Source organism: Mizuhopecten yessoensis, unplaced genomic scaffold, assembly GCF_002113885.1.
Source record: "Mizuhopecten yessoensis strain PY_sf001 unplaced genomic scaffold, ASM211388v2 scaffold9035, whole genome shotgun sequence".
NCBI classification, from domain to species: domain Eukaryota; kingdom Metazoa; phylum Mollusca; class Bivalvia; order Pectinida; family Pectinidae; genus Mizuhopecten; species Mizuhopecten yessoensis.
Window position 1 is genome coordinate 396,766 of NW_018407846.1, and position 23,638 is coordinate 420,403.

The following is a 23,638-nucleotide window of genomic DNA, read 5'->3' on the forward strand; positions in this document are numbered from 1 at the left end:
CCGATTCAAGTTAATTCCATGGGAGATTGCAGAATCGGCCGAGGTGTTTCGAATGGATTTAATGGTGTTAAGAATGGTAGTAAGATGCTTGGATAACGGCTTGGTTGAGCAATCAGCAGAGCAAGCGATAAAATGTTTGTTGTTTGTAAAGATTCACGCAAGGCTTCAGAATCCAATACAAACAAGGCAGATCCATACCCTTATGAAGGCAGAGAGATACTCGAGTAGCGAGCATGTGTATACATGCAAATACTGACACTGGTACTATTTTCTGTAGTTTAATCAACAGTTATATAGATATGTAGATCAAAAGTATGATGTACTCAACATATATATTTGTAAATAGGTTAAATTAAATTCTTTAACTCTTCCACCCCTGTGTAACTTTAGTAACTCTACCATGCATTGATCTGGTTGAGCCAATTATGGTCTACAATGGTGAAAGGGTTAAAACAGATCATTGATATCAAGTTTTTACAGATAATGGGTATGAAACACCCATCAAAACAGCACTTGCTGTAGTTCTAAATAAGTGAAAGAACTTCTTTCAAATGAGCAAAGTTCAATTTCTTTCACAAAACCTGTTTGTAAAGTAATATGAAAATAGTGGGAATAGTGGGCCATATACATGGACACAAGATAATAAATTTTAACTGGCCATATTATAATTGTCCACATTATCACACAACCAACTTATGAAAAAATTAGTAATATATTTAAAGGGAGTGGACAATTAATATTCCTATTAATGTGTTACATTGCCTATTTCAAACACAAATTTTAGTTTTGGTGATTCTTGCAAACTCTTAAACATCTTAAAACTCTTAAAGACAGATATGGAAGAGGATTAAAGCCAAAGTCTTTGGTTGGTATGTTTTTAAAAAAGCGATTTTGTTTTATTCCTACAACAAACAGTACCATTATCAGAGAAAAAAATTCAAATAATTCTGCAACAATGCCTGCTTTAGAAAAGCAGTACATGTATTGTAACAAAAAGATGCAAAAAAGGAAGATTCAAACTTTTTGATGACAATTAGTCCTGAGATTGTTATTATTATCTAATCACACATCATACAGCAAGTATACATGGAACATAATTTTATAAAGTTAATTTTCTTCCAAAAAAAAAAAAAAGTCATCATTTACAAATATCTGCAACCAAACTGCACCAAACAAAATTTTTAATCACATATTGACATTCTTTGAACCATATTAAATACACTTGTAACAATTTTTGATATGATTATTTACATCAACATTTAATTTATAATAGACAATAATGTCATCAATACAATGTTCCTTATCTCATTTCTATTAATGAGGAAAAGCAAACTTCTTCATTTAATTGCATTGATCTGTAAAGTTTATACATATATGTATGATTAACTTTTGCTGGTGATGGTCCTTGCAATGAGTTCCTTCATGATTTCATTGCTGCCGCCGTAGATAGGTTGTACTCGAGCATCAACAAAAGCCCTGGCGATCGGGTATTCCCACATAAATCCCCATCCGCCATGCATCTGGACACAACGTGTTGCAACAGAATTCTGAAGGTCTGAGCACCTACCGATCAAAGGAGAAATATTTTAGTCTTAACAATATTATTTCTCTGAATGTCAGTGTATATGATACACCAAGCCCCAATATTAAACATACAATGTACAAACAAATTGTATTACCTATACACTGTAATCTCTATAGCAAATATCATTCTTGCCACATGCATTTCACTTGATACAGATCTCATTTTGTTAACAATGTTTGTCAAACTTCTCAAAAAATCTTTTATCAACGACTCTTTCACCTGATAACTTATATACATTTATTCAATATGTTGGTCGTACATGGTGTTTCTCTGTACAGGTGTATATAAAACTGAACAAATTACCAGTATTTTGCCATGGATGCCATAGTGGAGTCCAGACCTCGCTGGCTGTGGATATCAAGACACTGATCAACAAAGGCACGTCCCACTGCTGTCTCCGTCTTGATCTCGGCAAGCTTGTGCTGAATAGTCTGGTGGAAAAAATAACACCAAATATTTCATTATGAATGTTAATGTGTGAACTATGAAAAATGTCTCCCTTATGGCCATCCTCAATATCCAGGGGTTACGCTCACTTTCGCTCTCTACACCCCTGGAATATGTCATAGCAAAAATGATACTTGTCATTTGAAGATTACAAAGGAGCGCAACCGACTTCAAAGCCTGTCATTTTTTACTGTTACGCAACTGCGAGATTCTTTAGATGTACATCAAAGGACCAAACTAGTCTTCTTGTCTCATCCGCAAGGTGTTGCAAACTGAACCTTCAATATTGCTATGACATATTCAAGGGTTGTAGAGAGTGAAAGTGAGCGTAACCCTTGGATATCGAGGATGCCTTATGGCATGGGAGCCATATGGAAGACCCACACTTGTGTTTTTTTCACAAATAAGAAAGCATGAGTTTATTGCGCGGACGAATATATTCCCAGAGTGTGCGGAGCTCATGAGTGAACATATACGTCCGCGCAATAAATGAGTGCTTTCTGATTCGTTAGAAAAACACAAGTGTGTGGTCTTGCTTTTATCACATACCTTCCATATTTGGTAGAGATTGATACAAATATTTTATAAACTTTGATATTTTTGCAAATACCGGGAACTTTTCAGTTCACAATGACAAGGGGATTCCCATAAAAAGTAGTTCCGGCTAGTAGTTAAATGCAACATTCGGTATTGCACATGTGTAATACAAAACGTTGTATTTCATGGTCTAAAAATTGCTTGTATTACTATTACAAGATTCAACAGGTATGTGATAAAAAGAAATATAAATTAAAATGAGCATTTACTTTAAAGCCACTAAACTTGATTGAAACCAAAGTACCCATGGCACTGGGGGATTGGTAGCATGAATTTAAGCGTATTTTGTTTTTACTATTAATCTTATCCTGAATGGGAGACAATGTTGACTGTATAGATTTATGTGGAATAAAAAAAAAAACTGGGCCCATCTCTTCCTGTTACAAAATCAACATTATATAACCAAAGAAATAGCATGCATAAACAATAGTACAGTGCAACTTCAATATCTCGTTTTACTACATGTGATATATTCTCTTTTGATTTTGGGAAGTTATGGTTTTATCTGGCATTGTTATAATATGGTAAACATCAAATTGATAATAGTGATTTTATTACGCTGTGAAATAACTATTTTTGAAATATGTATCATAAACATAGCCAAATATTTATTTTTTGTAAATGAAAATAAAGTTACAATTGCTCAAATTAAGGCAAATGATAATGTTTTATATGTATTCTTCTTTTGGTTTCATAATCAGCACTTGTCTCGTGCAGTAGGCATGCCAAATTATCTAGATATGAAGATAACATACACAAGATTTGATGTAGTGAACATGTACATTTTTTGGATGTAGTGGTTTGGACAAGGTGATCCCTTAGGTATGATATGGTTATCAGGATCTGTTTTCTCAATGTCTACCACACAGTCCACTAATTTAACACCAATTAAAACATCTACTGTCGTCTAAAGCTTGCTATAATTGACTTGACAACTTGAAGACAAAAGTAATGTCTTGCAGTTGTACTGTGCTGAAGTGTGTCAGCCCTGATCCCGTATACCCAATTGGTGTCAGCCACAATACACAAGTTAGTGGACAGACTGTTTTTCTGGGACTAAACTGCGGACTGTTTATTATTTTAAGCTAGTGACAAATCAAAATCTTAAATAGCCAATGGCTGCCGACAGCATGAGCACTGGTCCAAGAAATGTGAAGCTACGATCAGATGGTTCCCACAAAGACATTGTTTTCATCTGCAGCGAGCAGTCCATTTGAGCAATAGAGGTCTGTATAGAAATGAATGGCTCTTTTGATATTTGGAGGTTGTTATTGAGGTCAAAAAGCATCTTTTATTTTGGAATATACTTGGCAAACAGTTCTTCATGACGTAACAAAAAAATCCCTTTGAAGATTTTGTCAATTTTTTGGGAGGGATTGATAAGTCTACAGCAAGAATATAGTCGGTCGTTTGTCTTTCGCACAAGTTTGATGACTACAAATTAAATAAAAATTGGCAAAGGCCTGACAGGCCTGCCAATCCAAAAAATTGCAAATAATAAACAATTTTGCTTTTGTTTTGTATAAACAAAACTTACAAAATTGTGTATCAGGCAATTGGTTCAATGTCGTAAATAAAGTTGACACTGATCAACAAATACACAAAACTACTGGGTATAAACATAAAAGTAGCAAAACAGGGTTTAATCGGTTTCAACCATACATGTAAGTGAGTTGGGCACAGGCTTAAATCTGCTACAGCTTGCTCCACATTTTGAATAATAACCCGGGATACCCCTACGTACTCTGTGAGAGATTTGAAACTGCCTTTAGTTCTCAGGAGTTATCCCCCTTCACACTTTTTAGTTATAGCATAGATTATGGAGTTATTTCTGTTGCCAGTTGAATGTCAGGTCACATCTGAGGAGCTATGAGGAATGGGCTATATACAGTAAGGTTTCGTCAACATAAAAATGAAAACTACATGGGCCAATTTATACAAAATTGGAGAAAATGGATAATAGGATTAGGAATCGCCAAGGGCTCCTGTCTGGGACTTTCGCTATGAATACTATCCAAATTATTGTCCATTCTGCTAGACATATATTCAAAGTATACATGTTCTTAAACATTTCATTCTCTTTTACAAATATACTTTCAAACTTGTTTCAAGCACAAACTGTGCCTCTAAAAGACCCCCCCCCCCCCAACAAAAAAGGAGAGAATACTAAAGTGTGAACATGACTGTAACTTAAATTCAATATTGATACATCTGGGGCAAATATAACAAAAGAATTTTTTTCATAGAGATTACACACCCTTGAACAAGTTAACAAATAAGATCAGGTATTCTGGCAGGGTCAGACCTTCTGCTTTAATGACTTGCCATGGTAAATCTTGGTAAAATCCAATGAACTAATGTCACATCCTCAAAGCAATCAGCAGTCACCATCTATCACAGATGTCGTGATATTTGGAACATGCTTTTGAATACTGAATTAACTGCGACATTGTTTCACCAAAGAATCGGAAACAAGGGTGTTACTTTAAAGAAAGGGAAAGTTCATGAATGGAAAATCCAAATCAACATTCCATTATAACCAATTTATTATTATACTACTAATACCAATAGAGGAGAATTCTTCATTGAGTTTCCTAGATAAACAGAAAAAAAACCCAGAGAATAAGGAAATACCTGTAAATTTGAAATTGTCTTTCCAAAAGCCTTCCTTTCAAGGACATAGTTACGTGTCTCCTCAAACATCCATTCACAAGAGGCCATGGCCATGGCAGCAATGAGAAGGCGCTCCTGTGGTAGCTCATTCATCAGCAGGTAGAAACCTTTGTTTTCTCCCCCAAGCAAGGCAGATTTGGGCAGACGAACATCTTCAAAGAAAAGCTCAGCTGTGTCCTGTAAGAAAGTGATGTAGATTAATATAAATCTGTAACACATACAACTATGAAATATAATTTCCACAAAATAAACTTGTCACCCAGATTGTTGTTACAATAATATCATCTAGGTGTTTCAAATGCTTATCTCAAAGATTTAATTTTTATCTTCATCGTGCAGATGCTTTACTATCAAAACAAATGCAAAATGCGACAATAAAGTAGTGTCACTTTACACATAAGTTGAACAAATGATAACTGTTTTGACAGGTAATGCGCTTTTTCTACTTAGGGAGAGCCATACTCATTACCAAGCAAGTACATTCGAAAATGTTGGTGCTCCCTAAGATAAGACAGAAACAAGTAATTTTCTTGCTTTTTCACTAAATCCAGTTATGATTACTAAACAATTCAAAACCCACAAAATTGTTTCTGTGAACAAAACTGTGAAAGTTTGACTACAAAATCAGATTATATATATGGTACCTGTGCCTTCATGCCAATCTTGTGCAGTTTTTTTCCCTTTTTGAAACCTGGCATGCCTTCTTCTACAAGAAAGAGGCTGATGCCATGAGCTTTTGATTTCGCTTCTGTATTGGTAATGGCAACAACAATTACAAGGTCACTCATGTAACCGTTGGTGATGAATACTTTGCTGCCGTTGAGAATGTAATCGTCTCCATCTTTTTTGGCAACGGTCCGGATTCCTTGCAAGTCACTGTAAAAAAAAACAATGTATTATTCAGTTTATTGCAGTGGCATGAGGTTAATTAATATCTTGAAATTAGAAATTACTGTTAAGCCATTTGGCTAAAAAAGTCTCTAATTTTACTTTTCTGAACTGTTATATTTATGAATTAAATCAGACACAAAATTGGATGTTGTGGAGTTGCAGAAACAGTATTGGGTCACCTGTCCAACTACGTTTTTTTCTGGGTATGCCAGGTTCCTCTCAATCTAAGACCCATGTGCATTTTTATCCAACACCAGTGATTAATATAAGTTGATAAACGTGTTTCATAATTGTTGTAAAATAAATGCATTTAACATTTGTATATCAAAGGGACAATAATCCATCCAGCAATCCACACAAGTACAGTAATTATTGGCATGATAAATCAAACCATTAGGTAACATGTATGAGAGAATCGACTGACTTATTTAAAACACAGTTCCCCTTGATATTAATAATGGACACCTTTCTGTGTTAAGAATGGACTTTTGACAAACAATACACAGTTTTAAGGTTAACAGCGATGAGGCATCTGTGATTCTGCTATGGTCATTCATGCAGGACAACATGTTGTCAACTAATTAAAAAGGTACAGGTAGGGTCAATATTTTGAAATACACACACTTTTCACATCTACATATTAATATAGTGGAATCCCACTTTCCTAAAACTCACATAACTTGAGTATCCCCCATTTGCCGAACAGTTCACTTGTTCCTGATTGTTTCTTTTGGTCTTGGTAAAGTAATTGTCCAATAACTTGAATACCGTTTATCCCTTGAACTTTGGATTGTTCCCCGACAGTTCATCTACTAAGTATTAATCCAATCTATTTGTTGAACAGGTGTGACACCTGACAACTATAGCTCACTTGTGTATCACATCTTAAACTGGGAACCACAGAAAATGCCTTGAGGCAGACTACACTCTACCGACATCTATCGTGCTCTTTTGTGTTCACATAGGTGTCAGATCAGGATGTCATGTAGTTACAATATCACAAAAAAAAAAAATGACAATTCTTGACATAATTTGCTGTTTTAACAGAAATGCTTCCTTCTGAATGAGAAACCAAATCATGGGATGGAAATATTTTAGTGGTAAGCTTATCATGGTGTCTTGATTAATGCTTTACATTGAACAGAGAACAAACATGAAAAGTTTGCTAAAATGACATTAGATTGCATGCATTATGATAGACAAATTACTGACCAGAGGGTAAAGTAATCAACACCCCAACCAGTGCTGGTGGCAGTTAAGTTAGTGCTTTCATGGAAGAACCACTATACTAGTATGAGAAAAGCTCAGTCTGTCCATTCTGTGAGAAATGAATGTATCCAAGTGACAATTAAATTATCTGGATAATTACCTGCCAGCCCCTGGCTCTGTCATGGCAATGGCACCAATACATGTTCCAGCTGTCATTCTTGGGACGAACTTCTCTATCTGTTCTGGTGTACCATAGTGTGTGATGTAGGGCATTATGATGTCTGAATGTAAGGCAAAACCAGGCCCAGAGCAGTTAGCATAACTCCTGGAATCAGATTTAGCATACTTAAAGAAACAGGACAATGACAAAAAAACAGTAAACATTTGCCCAGTAGTTTTGGAAGAGATGTTTTTCAAAATGAATCTTCCAATTTAACTACATGTACTTTGACCCTACTTCTCAGCCCCAGAGGGTCTACTGGTTTAGTTTTAAAGGTTTATGGGCTATTGCATGCTTCCATTACACTTTGGTTGAAATTTACCCACAAGTTTGAAAGTAGATGTCTTTTAAAGCAACCAGCCAATTAGACACCTTTAACCCCATCCCTTAGTTTCAACGAGAGTCAGTACTTTTATTTGTATACATTTTGATCCCCATGAGTTTAGCATGCTACCACCACAATTTAGTTGAATATCAGCAATGCAAGTGAAAAATAAATATGTTAGGCTCAAACAAACTTTGGTATAAAAAAGAACACAGTGTAAACCTCTGTATTCAGAGGGGCACAGCTGAGACTCTATTTAAGAATGTTTCACTAATTCTTCCCAGGGTTATGAAGAAGATTTGGTAAATGTATACATGTAGGCAAAAGAAAATTATAATATGTCCCACGCCATTGTTGGTAATAAAGAATTAAAAATAATCTCCCATACTGTTCCTCCCATGTGATAGCTGCTGAGAGAACATCCCCACCCACACCACCAAACTTCTCAGGAGTGTTGACACCAAGGATCCCCATGGCTCCAGCCTTTTCCCATACCTACAACAATAATAAAAAAAAGACTTTCCTCTTGTAGTGCTGAACAAACACAAATGACCATTTTGAATTCTTATCAATATAAATATAATATTAGTCAATATTAACTCATGTGAATTGCATATGAATACTTATGTATAAACCAGGGTCACCGGATAATGCGGATATGTACCAAAAACATAGGCTAATCTAATGACTGAAGTCAGATGCTACTGTTGCTTGCTATTAAATAAGTCCCCTGTATGGTTACAATTTGTGACCATAAACCAACCCAACTTAATATAGTTAACTCCATCAAATGACTTTAACATACCTCTTTGCTAACATTGCCATCTTTTTCCCATCTGAAAAATAAAACCAGTTACTGATCAAACATTAAGACAATCATGGTTTCTAAACATCATTGTATAGTAGTTGAAATATATGTTTTTTTTGTTTTTTTTTGTTTTGAAGATTTTTTAACAGTACATAATACATTTACAATTCATTTTTCCATCCACATACAAACACTCATTCCATTTCTAGTCATAAGCAGAAATTCAACACTATATCAAAAATACATTTTTTATGTTCTATGTACCGTAGTTAATAGTGTAACTGTATATAATTGTGATATGTAACAAACAAAAGAATGAGAGATAGAAGAATTAAAGGAAGAATAGGATCAACATAGAGAAAGAGAACTTTAATAAGAGGGAGAAGATTTTTATTTAGTAAACTCCAGAAAGAAAATCTTTTCAATGTTTCTAACTCTATATTTTGCATTTGCTATTATATTTGAGCTTGTTTTTTGAATGCAATAACAACTGCAAGGAATGGTAAAAAAAAATATTTGATAAGATTTTCCTACTGAGCATGGTGGGGAATCACTTCTTCTTGGAAGAACCTCCTCACGCTCTGTCTGAACATGTCATGTTCCTCACTGAATATAGGTCTGGTGCCAATTTCCATCATGTTGTCCACCTGGGCAACACCTGGACGACTTGCCTCATCAGCATACCGACGTCTGATAAAGAAAAGATAATTTGAATGTATCATTACAGTATGTCGTCAAGTGGCACAGTGGATAGCACAACTGCCTTTTACTTGCAATTATGTAGGGCAAGTATTCTAGGTTATCCTATTTGCCCCATTTTTTATGTTGAAACCTAAATTACTAACATTCAATTGTATTTGAGCATTTTTTTTTTATACATAAGGAAGTTGTTCTAGGCTCAACAAATAATGAGCTTTAAGTTACAATTATAATGTAACACTGGAGTTCTTTAGTGATTCTTCATCTAGTATCAATGTCAGATAAAGGCATTGACTCTGGCTACACTTTTGAATAACTCATGAAGATTATGGACCTTATGACTCGCATGTCTGTGCATGTACCTCAATTATTATATGTTTGAGAAATATTGAAGGAGGATTATTTTCTGACAGGGATTGTTTAATGCTCAAGGAATGCATTATTGAATTTGATATACAGTTTGGTGTGGCGGCCATATTGGAATGTCCTTAAGGATCCCTGTCCCAGCCAGAGCAAAACACTTAAGAATTCCACTGTGGTTTTTCAGTGTTAGCGTCACCTGCCCCTGATTACTATTTCAACAATGTTGTTGTCTTCTCTTTAATAGATTTCGTTTGAATAACGTTTTGACTACAGAGTTGTGTCCCTTGCGTTGAAAATCTCCAATCGTGAAAGAGTGGGCAAAAAAAGCTGCCGTAACGATGTAAATAACATTGTGGCAGGGGTGGCCGACATGCAAGCCTGACGTAAAATCGGCCGTTTTAAATGTAAACTAAACGCATTAAATGACAATTATAACAACAACGATGTCCAATATCAACTGCTAGACCAAGACTATGCGACGAAAAAAAGTGACACTCGTTCATGCATTGAAGAGACGTTGGCTACTGAGGCCCCTACTAAGCTTACAGAAAATTTTACTGATGAGCTGACACCGACGTCCGATGAGGATCCCTCCAGTACTTGTGATCATGAATACCCCAATAACTTTTTTACCAGGCCGCAGGGTAGACGAGTGGTTGAACTCGCGATGTTATCTGAATATATGGATCAGAAAGGTTGTAAGGAATGCGGTACTAGGGTACAGTTGTGCAATCCCCAACAAGAAAGACATTTTGGCCTGGGAAGTATTTTATACATCACACTAGTCAGGATTATATTTTACATTTGTTAAAACATGTATATGCCCAATAGGCCTATATTTCAAGTTCATTTTTATATTGCATACAACAGTGTTATTTTTACAATGTGATATTTTTATACCACAATATCGTATGTTGTTATTTGTACACAATGTAAAAGTGTATTATTGCTATATAGTGTGATATTTTTTGATATCACAATATGGTATGTTGTTATCTGTACATAATTTGAAAGTTTACTATTGTTTTTATCCGAATGTAAAAGTTTATTATCGTTGTATATTGTGATTTTTTATATCACAACATAGTATGTTATTTGTACATAATGTAGAAAATCATTGTTGTGTAAAGTAAGTGAAACTTTGTTATTTTTGTTCATTGTGACATTTTTGCTATGACACAGTATACGTAAAGTACATTGTTTGTTATAATGTTATTCATAGTGACATAAACACAATGTGCAATTTTGTTTTATATTGGTTATTACATTTGAAGTAATTTTATTGGTTGGTTATGCCTACTGTATTATATTCGTATATAAAAAGTGCTATGTTGTATGTTGTAAATTGTATATATGACTTTTGGGGATTTAGAATTATTTTTGGTACAAATGTAAGAGTTGTCTATCTTTTTTGTTTAGTTTTTTTGTATCTTTATAATTTTTTGTATAATAAATAAGTCCGCAAGATATTTATTTGTTGTCACCGATATTTTCTTTTTGTTGTTCTAAAACGTGTTGCATTGGCACTCAGAATTTTATTGATTCATGTAACGGGCATTTTTTTAAAAAAATTACTCAGTTTTTTGTGTTTTGTTCATCAATATTGACATTATTATTTTTCCTTATAAACCATTGTTGCATCAAATAAAATGTATTTTGTTCATTTTGTTCCATTGGAAACTACCACAAGGTTTGGGTTATTGTTCAGAAATGATTTGGTTAATATGCAATAGCAATGCTGTAGAAAAAAACAACAATGCCTTATTACATTTTTAGACAGAGGGACGGGGATCCTTAACACTAATGATCTCAAGCACGGATAATTCGTGACACAGGTCGTATACTAAAACCATACTTGTGATGTTGTGTATTTACAGGACCGAAACATCTAGTGTCATGTCCCGAAACGACTTGTTACCGAAATGACCATCATTCGGTGATTTAAATTACTGCTTTGTCAAATATGTTTAAAGGGGCATCACGGTGAAATAACTTTATTTTTTGTCTTTTTAAAAAAATACTACATAAACATATCAAGTGAGACTCCTTATGGAAAATACCGATCGGATTTGGCTGAAATAGACTCATAAAAATGATTAAATCTAAGAAAATCATCGGTATTTCTACACGTCTGACCAACATTACAGATTTCCCTTTACTAGCGCATGTGCATAGCACACCATTTCTTTGTAAACAAAATGACTGGCCGTGTGAAGTAAGCGAAAGAAAAGTGTTGTACCATGTCAGCTACGAAACGAAAAGTTGCCAAATGGTCAAAAGATAGCGCAAGGAGTATGTTACGGAATCATTATTACAGGTGGGCAGTATTCAATGGAGAAAATAACTGCCGTAGCAGTTAGTACGGTGCATGTATTCTTCCGGATAGCCGGTTAAGCTGAAATGGAATCGACAGAAATGCTAGTGCTGTTTATGTTATGAACAAATATCTAAAACTATTAAGCTCGCTAGTATCTTTGTCTGAGTTTGAACACAGATGAACTTAGTTTAATATGTTAATGGGCATGTATTGGAGAGAGTTTACTTTGTGTTTCTATAATTATACAGTAGTTTATGCGAAAGGAAGGGATAAGTGACTGGTTAGTTTGATTTTTCCATGAGGCCCTCCAAGGGATAACTGTTGTGATGGCCCACAGCCTATTTTCTGGGTCACCGAGATAAGTGTTATCTAAGTCAGTGGATTTACATAATTTATAATATTACCGGGTTCAATAAAATGGTATGATTTAATTATATTGCTGAATTAAACGAATAATTTTGTTTTTACATGCAAGATTTAAATTAGTACTAATATGAATACCCGGCCTCCTCTGCCCCGGCAATATATAAAAAAAATCAGAAAGGTTTGTCCCTTGGTGTAGGGAAGTTTCCGGTGCCTCACAGCCCCTCTCTGGGGGCCCCTTTGGAAACCGTTTCATCTCTCTCGCACTACTTGTGTTTACTGCCTAGTCAGGTGACGTTATCGGCACTATTTTCAGCAGGGCTTTCCCGAACAATTCAAGTGGTCAAACTGGACATTTGGAACGGACTATGAATATGGGGATAGCGAGGTAACATAAGTGGAAGTGCATACAATACATACATTCATTAAAAAAAACGCCTTTTCACGTGATGTCCCTTTTAAGCACATTTAAAAATAAGTATTCAAATATTGCCAGAGTTTCTCCCCATGAAACATATTTAGGCTACAAGTATCGTCTAGTCACCAGTTTCCGCGCGTTATGTATTTCCGCGCAGCCATTTTATCAAGCTATATCTCATAACTACGTGACCTGCTGGACACAACACAAGGATATTTTAGACGTTTGGCAATCGTCTGTAAACTGACTTAAAAATTACCGGACGTTTGTCCGGAAAACATGAGAAATAATCACCGATTAAAAAAACATGCATAAATATGCAGTTTTGCTTAATGCACTTTTTATCTTGCTCAAAATAAACCCATACCTGAAAAAATGGTGATATATTTCATTCATGAACCTGTCTTTTTTTTAGTCTGACAAACGTACGAAAATGTCATATGCAAATGAGGCCACATCTCCTCGTCGATTTTTGTCCACTTCCGAAGAGCCAAGGAGACATTCTTATATTGATAAACAGTGTTTTCAATAAAACGTAAACCTTGTAATGCAATGAACTTCCAATTTTAACCAATTTTAAACAGAACAAAATGAAAAATAACTTACCATCAACCAAAACCAATATAAAACTGCAGAAAAAAATAATAACAGATTCTATATTATAACTAAATAAATATAATAAATAAATTTATAAAATTACATGAATTCGTTCAATTTGACATCTTGAAAAATCAATAAAAATTGTGAAATTTAAAAAAAAATTTTTGATAATTAATTTGACAATCAAAGATATTTTTTTATTCCAAACGAAGCTTTTGTTCTTGCAGGTCACTGTAGAGAATTTCTTTTTAGTGTAAATGAGTTATCTTTCTTTCTACACTAAATCAAAGTAGACACACGGAAACATATGACGGCTACTTCCGACGGGAGAAATTTGCTAAAAATTGTTTGTTCTGATTTTTTTAAAATACAGTTTTGTGATGCTATTTTTTTTGTTTCCTTTAGTAGATTGTATACATGTTTATGACAGTCTTCCGTAATTTCAACAGTTGTCTGCCGATATGAGTACGAAATCGCGGATGCTTCTTAAGTGCGCGGAAACCGGTAACCCGAGGATACTGCTTGTTTGGACTTTGAACCGGCTACACGAAGTTGCAACAGGAACCGAGATAAAGGCATTTCAGCAAAGAATATAACCCGAATAAAGCAAAAATCAAACAATATATGACTGTATTACCGAGATAACTGATAGGCTGCAGGGAGAGAATTCCTTATCAAGCAGCCTTTGCTCAAAACTGTATGCATCGTTTTCGCTGCTCCCATGGAGGCCATTTTGGATCGTCTGCTGACTGATCAACGTCACAGAAATGTTTGTTAATTTAAAACAGGTTATCTCCCTTATGCCATTACTGATTGAAAGCAACATAATATAGGATACCAACAACTCAGAAGTTAAGTTTAAGTTAAGTTTATATCCAGTACAGGACTAGACAAAGTTTATATCCAGCAGAGGACTAGACAATTCTCTTCATCGGCATCAAAAATCAGATAACACAAAAGAACAGCGTCTAATTTGCATATCGATTATCTAGGTCAAGTCGCCTTATAAGACAGCAAAACTTTACAATTAGTTACATTTTACATTTTAAGTCGAGTTCCGTAAATGTTGATAGTTCAGCTCTATAAACACGCACATGTATTTTAGATCTTAGTTCTCCCAATATTTTTCCAATCGATTTTAAAACCCTTTATTTTAGGTGCAGATATATATAAGCTTAGGTAGCGTATTCTACTATTCTACCATCTATATGGAGAAATGAGGGCCACTTTTCCTCATGAATATTAATGATGGGCGGAGAATGTTTGATCACGAGATCATCAGAGTTTTCCGCGCCACCATGGCAACCAACAGAAAAAAAAATGTTCCAAGGCTCATTTTAGTTACGATTTTGGCGTATTTTAAGACAACTCTGTAGAATAAAATTAACCAACTGGTCACATTGAACGAGATTTATCAAAGATAATGGGAACGGGAGTTAAATATAAAGGAACAATATAGAATATATAGCCAGACAGCTGTCATTCTCGCACGTTCTATACTACCGATGAAGGAGCATAAACAATGTGCATTTAGTACTTGTTACGTCTTCACTATATTCAAATCTCATTTTATTTATATGTAAGAAGACATTTTAGATGTTAGTTGTGAAACATTAACCTACAAAATCCTCGTGGTTAACGAGAAATTGGTGTTTTCAAATCAGAAATTTGCGAAAGTTCAAGGGCCCCCGAAGGGGTAATGTAATTCAACTGCACGATTGGTTTTAAACTAAAATTCCATCAAGTGAATCTATAGCCTATAAGTTGTGATCAAACTTGTGAACAAAATTCAAAGGTGTGGTATCTGAAAAAAGTTGCATACTTAGAATAAACAAGACCAAATATGACGATTGCAATCTCATATATATTGCAGTAGTACAGTTAGTATATACGTGATACAAAGATTCTAAAACAATATGGACAGAATAATCACGGGCTGACGGATGTTACTTAATATACTAAGGATTATGTATTATTATATGTAACAGATGAGGGGTGCAAGACGTGAACCAGACTATCCCGGAGAGAATGATTACATTTATATTGTCGGATGATTATTTCGGAGGCTAGGCTGGAATACCAGCTCTTTTTTAAATGTTAAATTTAAATATAGTTAGTTAGAACGAGTAATAAATTTACATATTTCATTCAACAATAAGGCAGACGGATTGACTTATCAATTAAAAAATATAACAACATCGATTAGCTTCCAGTACATGTATCATTATGCTTTAATTTTTCGTCCTGAAAATCCGTTTTTGCTCCTATTTTGACGTATACAAATTATGAGGTGATCGAGCACGTACGTTCATATGTGATACCATCTTAGAATAAAAGATTGTCTACACATTTATTAAACAACGTTGTCTGAAACAGGGACAAACTTTATGCCAAGGCATGTTCTGGAAAAAAATACCTAAAAAGAAATATTGAATAATTTACATATACATGTAACATGTAAGATCAGTGAGAAGTTGTGAGTTATGTTTTTCGAATCATGTGGCCATTCGTGTACAATAGCATTCTTGTAATTCTACCCACAGTAATATATATCAAATTCAGTTTATCTGAAAGGATTGAATAAGTAAATATTTTAAATGAATCCTTTTGGTGCCTCTTTCAAGTCGAGAGAGTGTCACAAAAACATGGAGACTCCTTTTACTTTCAGAAGAATACGATGTTTTTACATAATCCCATATGGTGCCCCTTTGATTTTATGTCAAATTTAAGAAAATCCACTTTTCAAATGCTCCAGGAACCTCGGATGTTGCAAATATTCTTAAAACACCTCTTAATCTCTGTTTTTCTAAACCGGAAGTTACCGAGCGAATCTCGGCAATTTATCTAGGTGACAGCATCGAAAAATTCGATCGAAAGTGCAGAAAATGGCTATTTGGTCGACTTCCAGTATTCGATTGCATAGAACATATGGGCGCCCTCGCTTCAAAAGTTCATCTACTCCAGGAACCTCGAGTTTTAATGGATCGCGCTAATTAAATTGTAACCCATATTTAGACGGTGTGTTGGGAAATTTCACTTAAGCCCAAAGTGTTATCCCAATGGGCTAAATGGCCGCCATTTTATCCAAGATGGCGGATTATGCAAATTAGCAAAGTAACTGTCATTTCTCCATATGATGAGTGATGATGATATATATGCAGCTCTCACAGAGAAAGAGTTTCTCCTAAACGTTTCTTTGAATCCCCTTTTACACGGTTTTTGGTGGTCACATCAGTACAGCATTCCCAATCATAACGCCATTGATGAATTTAAATTATTCTATCTTGTTATCGCGCGACTGAACTTTTAAGCCTATCTCCAATTAAGCCATTATAGTGTATAAGAAGACCATACTGTACGTTCATACTCACATTAGATCGAACAAGACATTTGTGTAAATGTATAATTAGTTTTACGTCCAAAAAATGAAAGGTTTTTCTTAGCATTGCACACGTTGAATTATCTTCTTCATTTTTTCAATGACGTGATTGTTAAAGTTTAAGCCTTGCCCTATGATTACTACAATATCTTTTTCGCTCGGTGTTGATACTTTAGTTCTTTATCGCTAATTTTGTATTCAACGCTATGATTTTTCGTGTATCCGTGGAATTTTCCAATTTTCATATGCTTGCATTTATCCAGGTGCATTTTCAGAAGCCAATCCCCACTCCACTAGCACATTTTATCCAAGGCCTATTTTCATGAAACCGGTCTCATGCTCAAGTATGGATTTTGTGCTCAAGCCTATTTTCTTGTTTTGGTTATTAAGTAATAAACAAATCTTATTTTGTCAATAATTTGGAAAACAATTTGAAGAGACTTAAAGCCCACTGAATACTGTTTTCAATGTTAACATTTGACTTTTTGATCGTTTGAGATGATTTAAGCGAGTTACAAAGAGTAGGTTTGAGCACAGAATCCATTGAATATTAGAACGGTTTCATGAATACGAGCCCTGAGGTCTTGTTAGAGAGTTTTCGAATCTTCTTCCTTTGAAATGACGTTGAAGATGTTTTTGTGTATCGCCTGCAGAGAGATCCCTTCCCAGATTCCTGCTGGACAGGGACTGAGTGAAGATTCGTGTTATTGGTCTGGAAATAGATGTGGATGTAATCTTCAGGTATGCTGGATGTAGGTCATCTAGTCATAGTAACTTATATGATTATTTTAAGAGAAATTTTTGTGCTTGTTCTTCATGTATTTTGAGGGGCACCATTTCCTCAGTGACCATTGTCTGCTAAATTCCTGGTATATCTTCACTTCCCTCGGTAACAAACACACTACGAAAAAATGCCTTATCTTTATCCCTTGTAACATTAGGAGTGTTCTTATTTTCCAGTTTACTGTACAGGTCGCCGGTACCAGTTCCAGTTTTGGATTTGTAATCGATGTGTCTCCATTAAATATTTGGGTTTTGTTTTGATTTATTGCTAGATTAAATTCAAACACTTTACGTAGGTAGCGTGTGAGCCTCCATACTTTGTTTCGTACCCTGTTATATTCTTTCCTTACTTCAGGATCTTTATTGTTGGACATATGAATACATCTCTGAGTCACAATATACATGCTGATATAATTACTTAAAAGGGACTAGTCATATGTTGGCGCAACATAATGATGCTGCATTTAAAATCTGTTACTCCGTTAAGCTATTAATTTCTTTTTTCTATTCTCGAAACATATGCACATTTGAGTCTTTATTAGTACAAATTTAGTAATATAAATACTATTAAGATATGAGAACGACTTAATGAATTTAGATGAGCTAAAAACTTTAAAGTTAAGGTGACATATGCTGCAATTTGATACCTGAATCACATTAATAGAGCCACTAGCAACAGAATCAGAAAACCTTCCTAGGTCAATGTTTGTGGAAGTAATACACGTAAAACTTCTGCATGTTTCATTTGAAATGAAAACGAAATGATCGACCGTTCCATTTTGTCGGGATAGTTCCTGGCGAATTCTGTAACAACGCCTGTAGTGGACATTTTCACTGTGCTATGAATGAATATTAGAACAAGTGAAGAGAGTCGCCGTTGTCCCATCCTTGTTGGACGTATATATCAGGTTATGAGTACTATCGATACATGGATGCTTCGTTCACTCTCACAACAAGTCACACATTTTCAATTTTCAAACAAATGTATCTCACTCGCTTTGGTGGCTGATGCCAGGTAAGTGGGGTTCTCTGTTGCTTCCAGGAAAAGTGCACAGCATGAGTTTTTCATCAAATGTTGATGGCGGTAATATGTTATTCTGTAAGAAAGCTTTCAGTTCGTCCACCTTCACACTGTTCTCATTTTGACAGCGTTTACGGTGATATGAATGCAGTTGCCAACGAACACTTTCTATGGAGCATGTTAGCCATAAATAATATGTTCGTTGTTAACGGCATTCATACTACATGTATATACTCCGTCAAAATGAAGGTCAATCCTTATATTTACATGTATCCATACTTTTTAAATTGCTTAAATTGATGCACGAATGGAAGAAAATGAGTTCAGGCCCCGGGATCATGAAACAGTGTTATAGTTAAGTTTTTGCTTAGCCAATCACGTATGACGTCACTTTTCATGACGTTATTTGTGATTGGCTAAGTCATAACTAAAGACAATTTCAAACTTAGAAATCGTTTCATGTTCCTGGGGCCAGGACAAATAAATCCACAGCGCACAAATTATAAACTTACTGTGACTAAGTGACAGTACATGTTATAACTGATTATATATTTAAATTGAATTTGCTAGTGTTTTGCGAACCATTTATCAACGTTATAATTATGAAGTCATAACAATGATGACGCCATGATATGTACATTCTATATGAATTACATCTGAATTTAGTAGGGTTAAATAAAGTGGCAATGCCCTACTAGGTAATATTAAGCTCGATCTTTACTCACTTTACATAATCTCATTGATAACCTGTACCAGGAACGTCCAGTTATCACGTGGCGATTTTCTTATACATGTATATGGAATGACAGAATCACTTTCATAATGCATACACAACCGAGATATAAGGTTCAACACGGTGCTAAATTCAGATAGTTGTTCTCCGTTTTATCTGTTGTATTTATGGGACGCGATCTACAATACATTTAGGACAGTGACAATAGTATCTAATACAAAAGATAACTTCGGGTACTATTTATTATCAATTTGAGGTTTTTGAAGTAAAACCAATTTTCATGATGTAATACTTACCATAACTTGAGTATAACTTTAGTATGCATAAACAATACCTACACCCACCTTTGTAGCCCAAAAGCGAAAGATTCAAATATCCCGACCTCTCTAACGTGACGTAACCCATATCTCGACGACAGAGCCACGGAGTGATCTCCCATCCCCAAACCCCTTTTATGGAGCCTAAAGGCAGCCGGGATAAGGAGGCAAGGGGAGGAATACAGGGTGGGACTCCATAAAGTTATGGTAATACATCATGAAAATTGGTTTTACTTTAAAAACCTCACTTTCATTTCAGTAATAATCACCATAACTTTAGTATGCGAATTCGTCTTACCATAGGGGAAGCTTCGAATCCAGGCAGACCAGACTGACGGAACAAACTCGAAACATGCTCAAGGTAGGGGAAAGGTTCAAGGAACCCTCCAAATAAAGCCCCGAAAGTAATTAAAAAAGGAAGACCTCCCCGTGAAACGAGCAGGTGTACCAACGTGGTGCCTGATAGCATACTAGATAAAAATCACTGAATTACTGTGGAGGAACAGCCACAGACTTTGCAACACCACCGGTCCAAGGGAATACAATCCATCGGAATGAGAAGCCACTGACCGGAGATAAAAATCCGTGCAGGTAGTCTGTCTGCGCCAGAAAGCCGCGGACATGACCTCATGAAAGGCGGACACATGACGCAGCAAGGGTCCGATCTCATGAGCTCTCACCTTATACAACGCCCGAACCTGATCATCTGAGTGGTCGTAACCGTACTTGATGACCTGACAGATCCATCTAGAGACTGACTGAGAGGAGATATCCTGCTGACCCTGCTTAATGGGCAAGAACAGACGAGATCGAGGACCCCCACCCTCTGGATTTATCGAGGTAAAACGTAAGCGACCGACAGGGACAGAGCAACCTATCCCGCTCCTCAGACTCAACGAAGGCAGTCAAGGACGGAATCTTAATAGGATCGGGCGAGAAGCCAGGAACCTGATTCTTAGCCATGAAGGCAGGATCAGTGAGAAGGGTAATGGCAGAGTAATTCCTGGACCACTGGTGGCAAGAGGGATGAGGAAAGGACAAGGCATGGATCTCACTCCTCCTTCAACCCGAGATCAGGGCAATAAGGAATACCGTCTTGTAGATAACAAACTTCAAGAAGGCAGACGCTAAAGGCTGATAAGGTGCCCGTATCAGCGATTCGAGCACCAGTGGCAAATTCCACTGCGGAGCCAACTGCCGGACCCTAGAATTGTCCAACCCAACCCCCTAATCAAGGCAGAAAGAAAGAAGGACGAGCCTACATCCGGCCCACCATGAACAGAGAGAACACAAGCAATGGCCGTGCAATAACCAGCGATAGTGCCAGGGGCAAGATTGCAGTCTCTAAACAGCCAAAGAAGGAAGTCCGCCATCACCTGGACAGTAGCCTTGATTGGATCAACCTTCCTGCCGACACACCAATCACAGTAAATTTTCCATCGTGATTGGTAGAAGGCAGTTGAGGAATACCTTATTGATCGATCGATGCGATCTGACACGTCCCTAGAAAAGCTCGCCTGAGCGAGGCCTCCCGAGATAGCTTCCACGCGTGGAGGTGGAGGATCTTCGGACGAGAGTGCATCGTCCTGGACCGAGGCTGGCGAAGGAGGTTCGCTCGGAGAGGGAGAGCGAGGGGCTCTTCCACCAGAAGCTACAAAAACTCCGGAAACCAAGGCTGTCTCTGCCACAGGGGAGCTTTCAGGAGGAGGGAACAATGATGCTCCCGAAACTTCTGCAGCACCCTGCCCACCAGGTTGAAGGGCGGGAATGCATATGCATGCATTCCATCCCAATCCAGAGACAGAGCGTCCACGGCCCAAGCCCTGGATCTGGAACCGGATAGACAAACGTTGGCAACTGATTGTTCAGTGAAGTGGCGAACAGGTCTATGTGGGGCCTGTCCCACACCTGACAAATTCCCTCGAAAATCGAGGGATTTAGTTGCCCCTCTGTCAAAACCGTCTGGCGGCGCCTGGAAAGAGTTTCCGCCAGAACATTCAACCTGCCTGGTAGATGCTTGACACAAATTGTCAACTGCATTTCCAGGCAAAGAAGGAGAATGCGGATAGCGAGAGCACACAGGGTGTGAGACCTGGTTCTCCCTGTCTCTCCAGATACGCGTCAACTGTAGAGTTGTCCGTAGCCACACAAATCACCTTGTATTGCAGGATCCCGAAGAGACTGCAGAGCCAACAGAACAGCCCTCATCTCGAGCACATTGATGTGCTCCGAGAGCTGTTCCCCAGACCACTCCCCCGACCGGTAATGCCCGTCGAGGTAAGCTCCCCATCCTTTCATGGATGCATCAGTGTACAGGGTCATAGTGGGAGCCGGCTTGGACAAAGGAACCCCTCGGGGAACCTTGTCCTGATGAGTCCACCAGCCTCTTTGACCGACTGGTTCAGAGGAAGCCAGGCTTCCCAATTCCTTGAAGAAGGGACCCAGTTGGCAAGGAGAAAAATCTGGATAGGCCTGATGTAAAGTCTCCCTAGAAGGAATGAAGCCGACCTTGAGTAAGACTTTTAGAACCAACCGGGTGTCCTGCACCAGAGACTCTCACTAGGTGGAGCATGAGTGAATCGTCGAAAAAGATGTGAAAATCTATTCCGCGAGGGCGAAGGTGGACAGCCACTCCCTCCAGATGGAAACCCGGACATATACGGGCTAAGCCCATAACTGACGGGATGTTGCCGCAACCCAAAACCATCCGCAGGCTGGTAAGGGCGGCTCAAGGATGGTTGCCCGCAGGCACCCGTATACCCTAAGCCAGTGGAAAACGGAGGCCAAAACCGGCCCCCTGTCCAGAAAACTCAACACCTGGGTGAAAACCCCCCAGGTTCCCCGCCGAATGAAACCCCGGGCCGGACCTAATTGGACCGAGTCCGGGTAACTGACCGGGAGGGTAAGCCTGACCAGAAATGGTGCCGGGATTAGTGAACTGCGGTCTCGGTAGACACAGACAATCCCGAAAGAAAGTCTGTAGTCACACAAGACCCTGAACCCGAAAGAACAGGCCCGGCACCAAGACTGTCCCCAACGACAGCACCACCTGGAATGCCGGGATAACTAACAGAGTCAGTGACCGGCGGCCGTTAGTCCCTACCCGAAGGCAAGTGCGAAAGCTTACGGGCGTTCCCGGCCAATTCGACCCTGGGTTGTGACAAGCCAGGGTCGGACTGCCCCTCCCCTACTCCAGGGAGTTCCTGAACAGAAAGGGACACCTCCTGCTCACGGGAGGACTCGCCGAAGCGAGACCCCCCGAGACAGGAACAGAGACAGTACCACCAGACCCCAGAGAGCTGGTGGCACCACCCCTACCTCTCTGCTTCCCTCGATTACCGGAAGAAGCAGAAGAAGCTCGCTTACGGGAAGCTGAGGGTCTCTTGGGAACGATGAACGGCTTGTCCAGAGATTCAGTCTGTGAACAAAGTTCACAAGGCAAAATCTCACTGCGAGGACGACACTGGAGACAAGCATCATGAGGGTCCTGTTCCCCGAAGAAATGGGAATACCCGTGAGCTGTCCCTCGTCGCTGTCCAGACCGAGACATACCCTCCAAAGCGAAAGTAAGCCATGTTTACAAGCAGACAAAACACGGGAAAAAATTATTAACTACGATAGTACAACGTACGCAACGTAGAAAGAATGTCACCCGTAATATAAATCTGAAACGGTGAAATGAATTGCCGAAACAAACAGCCGTCACTGAAATAAACAGAGGTCGGAAATTTACATACAAAAATGGCGAACCGCGTGGCACACCAACGGCACACGTGGAGTAAAAATACCGGCCGAATCAGGCACAACAATAATTTTCAACAACAAATAATTGTAGTAACAAGGGCAGATGGGTATAAAGCACACAAACTGCGCAATAAATTGACTTGACA

General features: G+C 37.7%; 1 protein-coding gene across 1 annotated transcript; it reads right to left on the reverse strand.

Annotated features, from left to right (window-relative positions):
* Window positions 1-264: 264 nt before the first annotated feature.
* On the reverse strand, window positions 265-14,270 carry LOC110457184 (long-chain specific acyl-CoA dehydrogenase, mitochondrial-like). Its single transcript, XM_021508336.1, has 9 exons — window positions 14,153-14,270; window positions 9,290-9,445; window positions 8,753-8,783; window positions 8,336-8,442; window positions 7,563-7,727; window positions 5,947-6,178; window positions 5,264-5,479; window positions 1,889-2,016; window positions 265-1,563 (listed from the first exon to the last, which is right to left on the reverse strand). The coding sequence occupies exons 1-9, from the start codon at window positions 14,245-14,247 to the stop codon at window positions 1,383-1,385; spliced, it is 1,311 nt and encodes a 436-aa protein (XP_021364011.1). The 5' UTR covers window positions 14,248-14,270; the 3' UTR covers window positions 265-1,382.
* Between the last annotated feature and the right edge of the window lie 9,368 nt (window positions 14,271-23,638).

Coding starts and splice junctions, on each gene's coding strand:
- LOC110457184 (XM_021508336.1), bottom strand. CDS start 14,247: ATGGCCTCCATGGGAGCAGCGAAAACGATGCATACAGTTTTGAGCAAA. Junction 9,446..14,152: donor GCAGCCTATCAGTTATCTCG/GTAATACAGTCA, acceptor TTTCTTTATCAG/ACGTCGGTATGCTGATGAGG. Junction 2,017..5,263: donor AGACAATTTCAAATTTACAG/GTATTTCCTTAT, acceptor TTTTTCCACCAG/ACTATTCAGCACAAGCTTGC.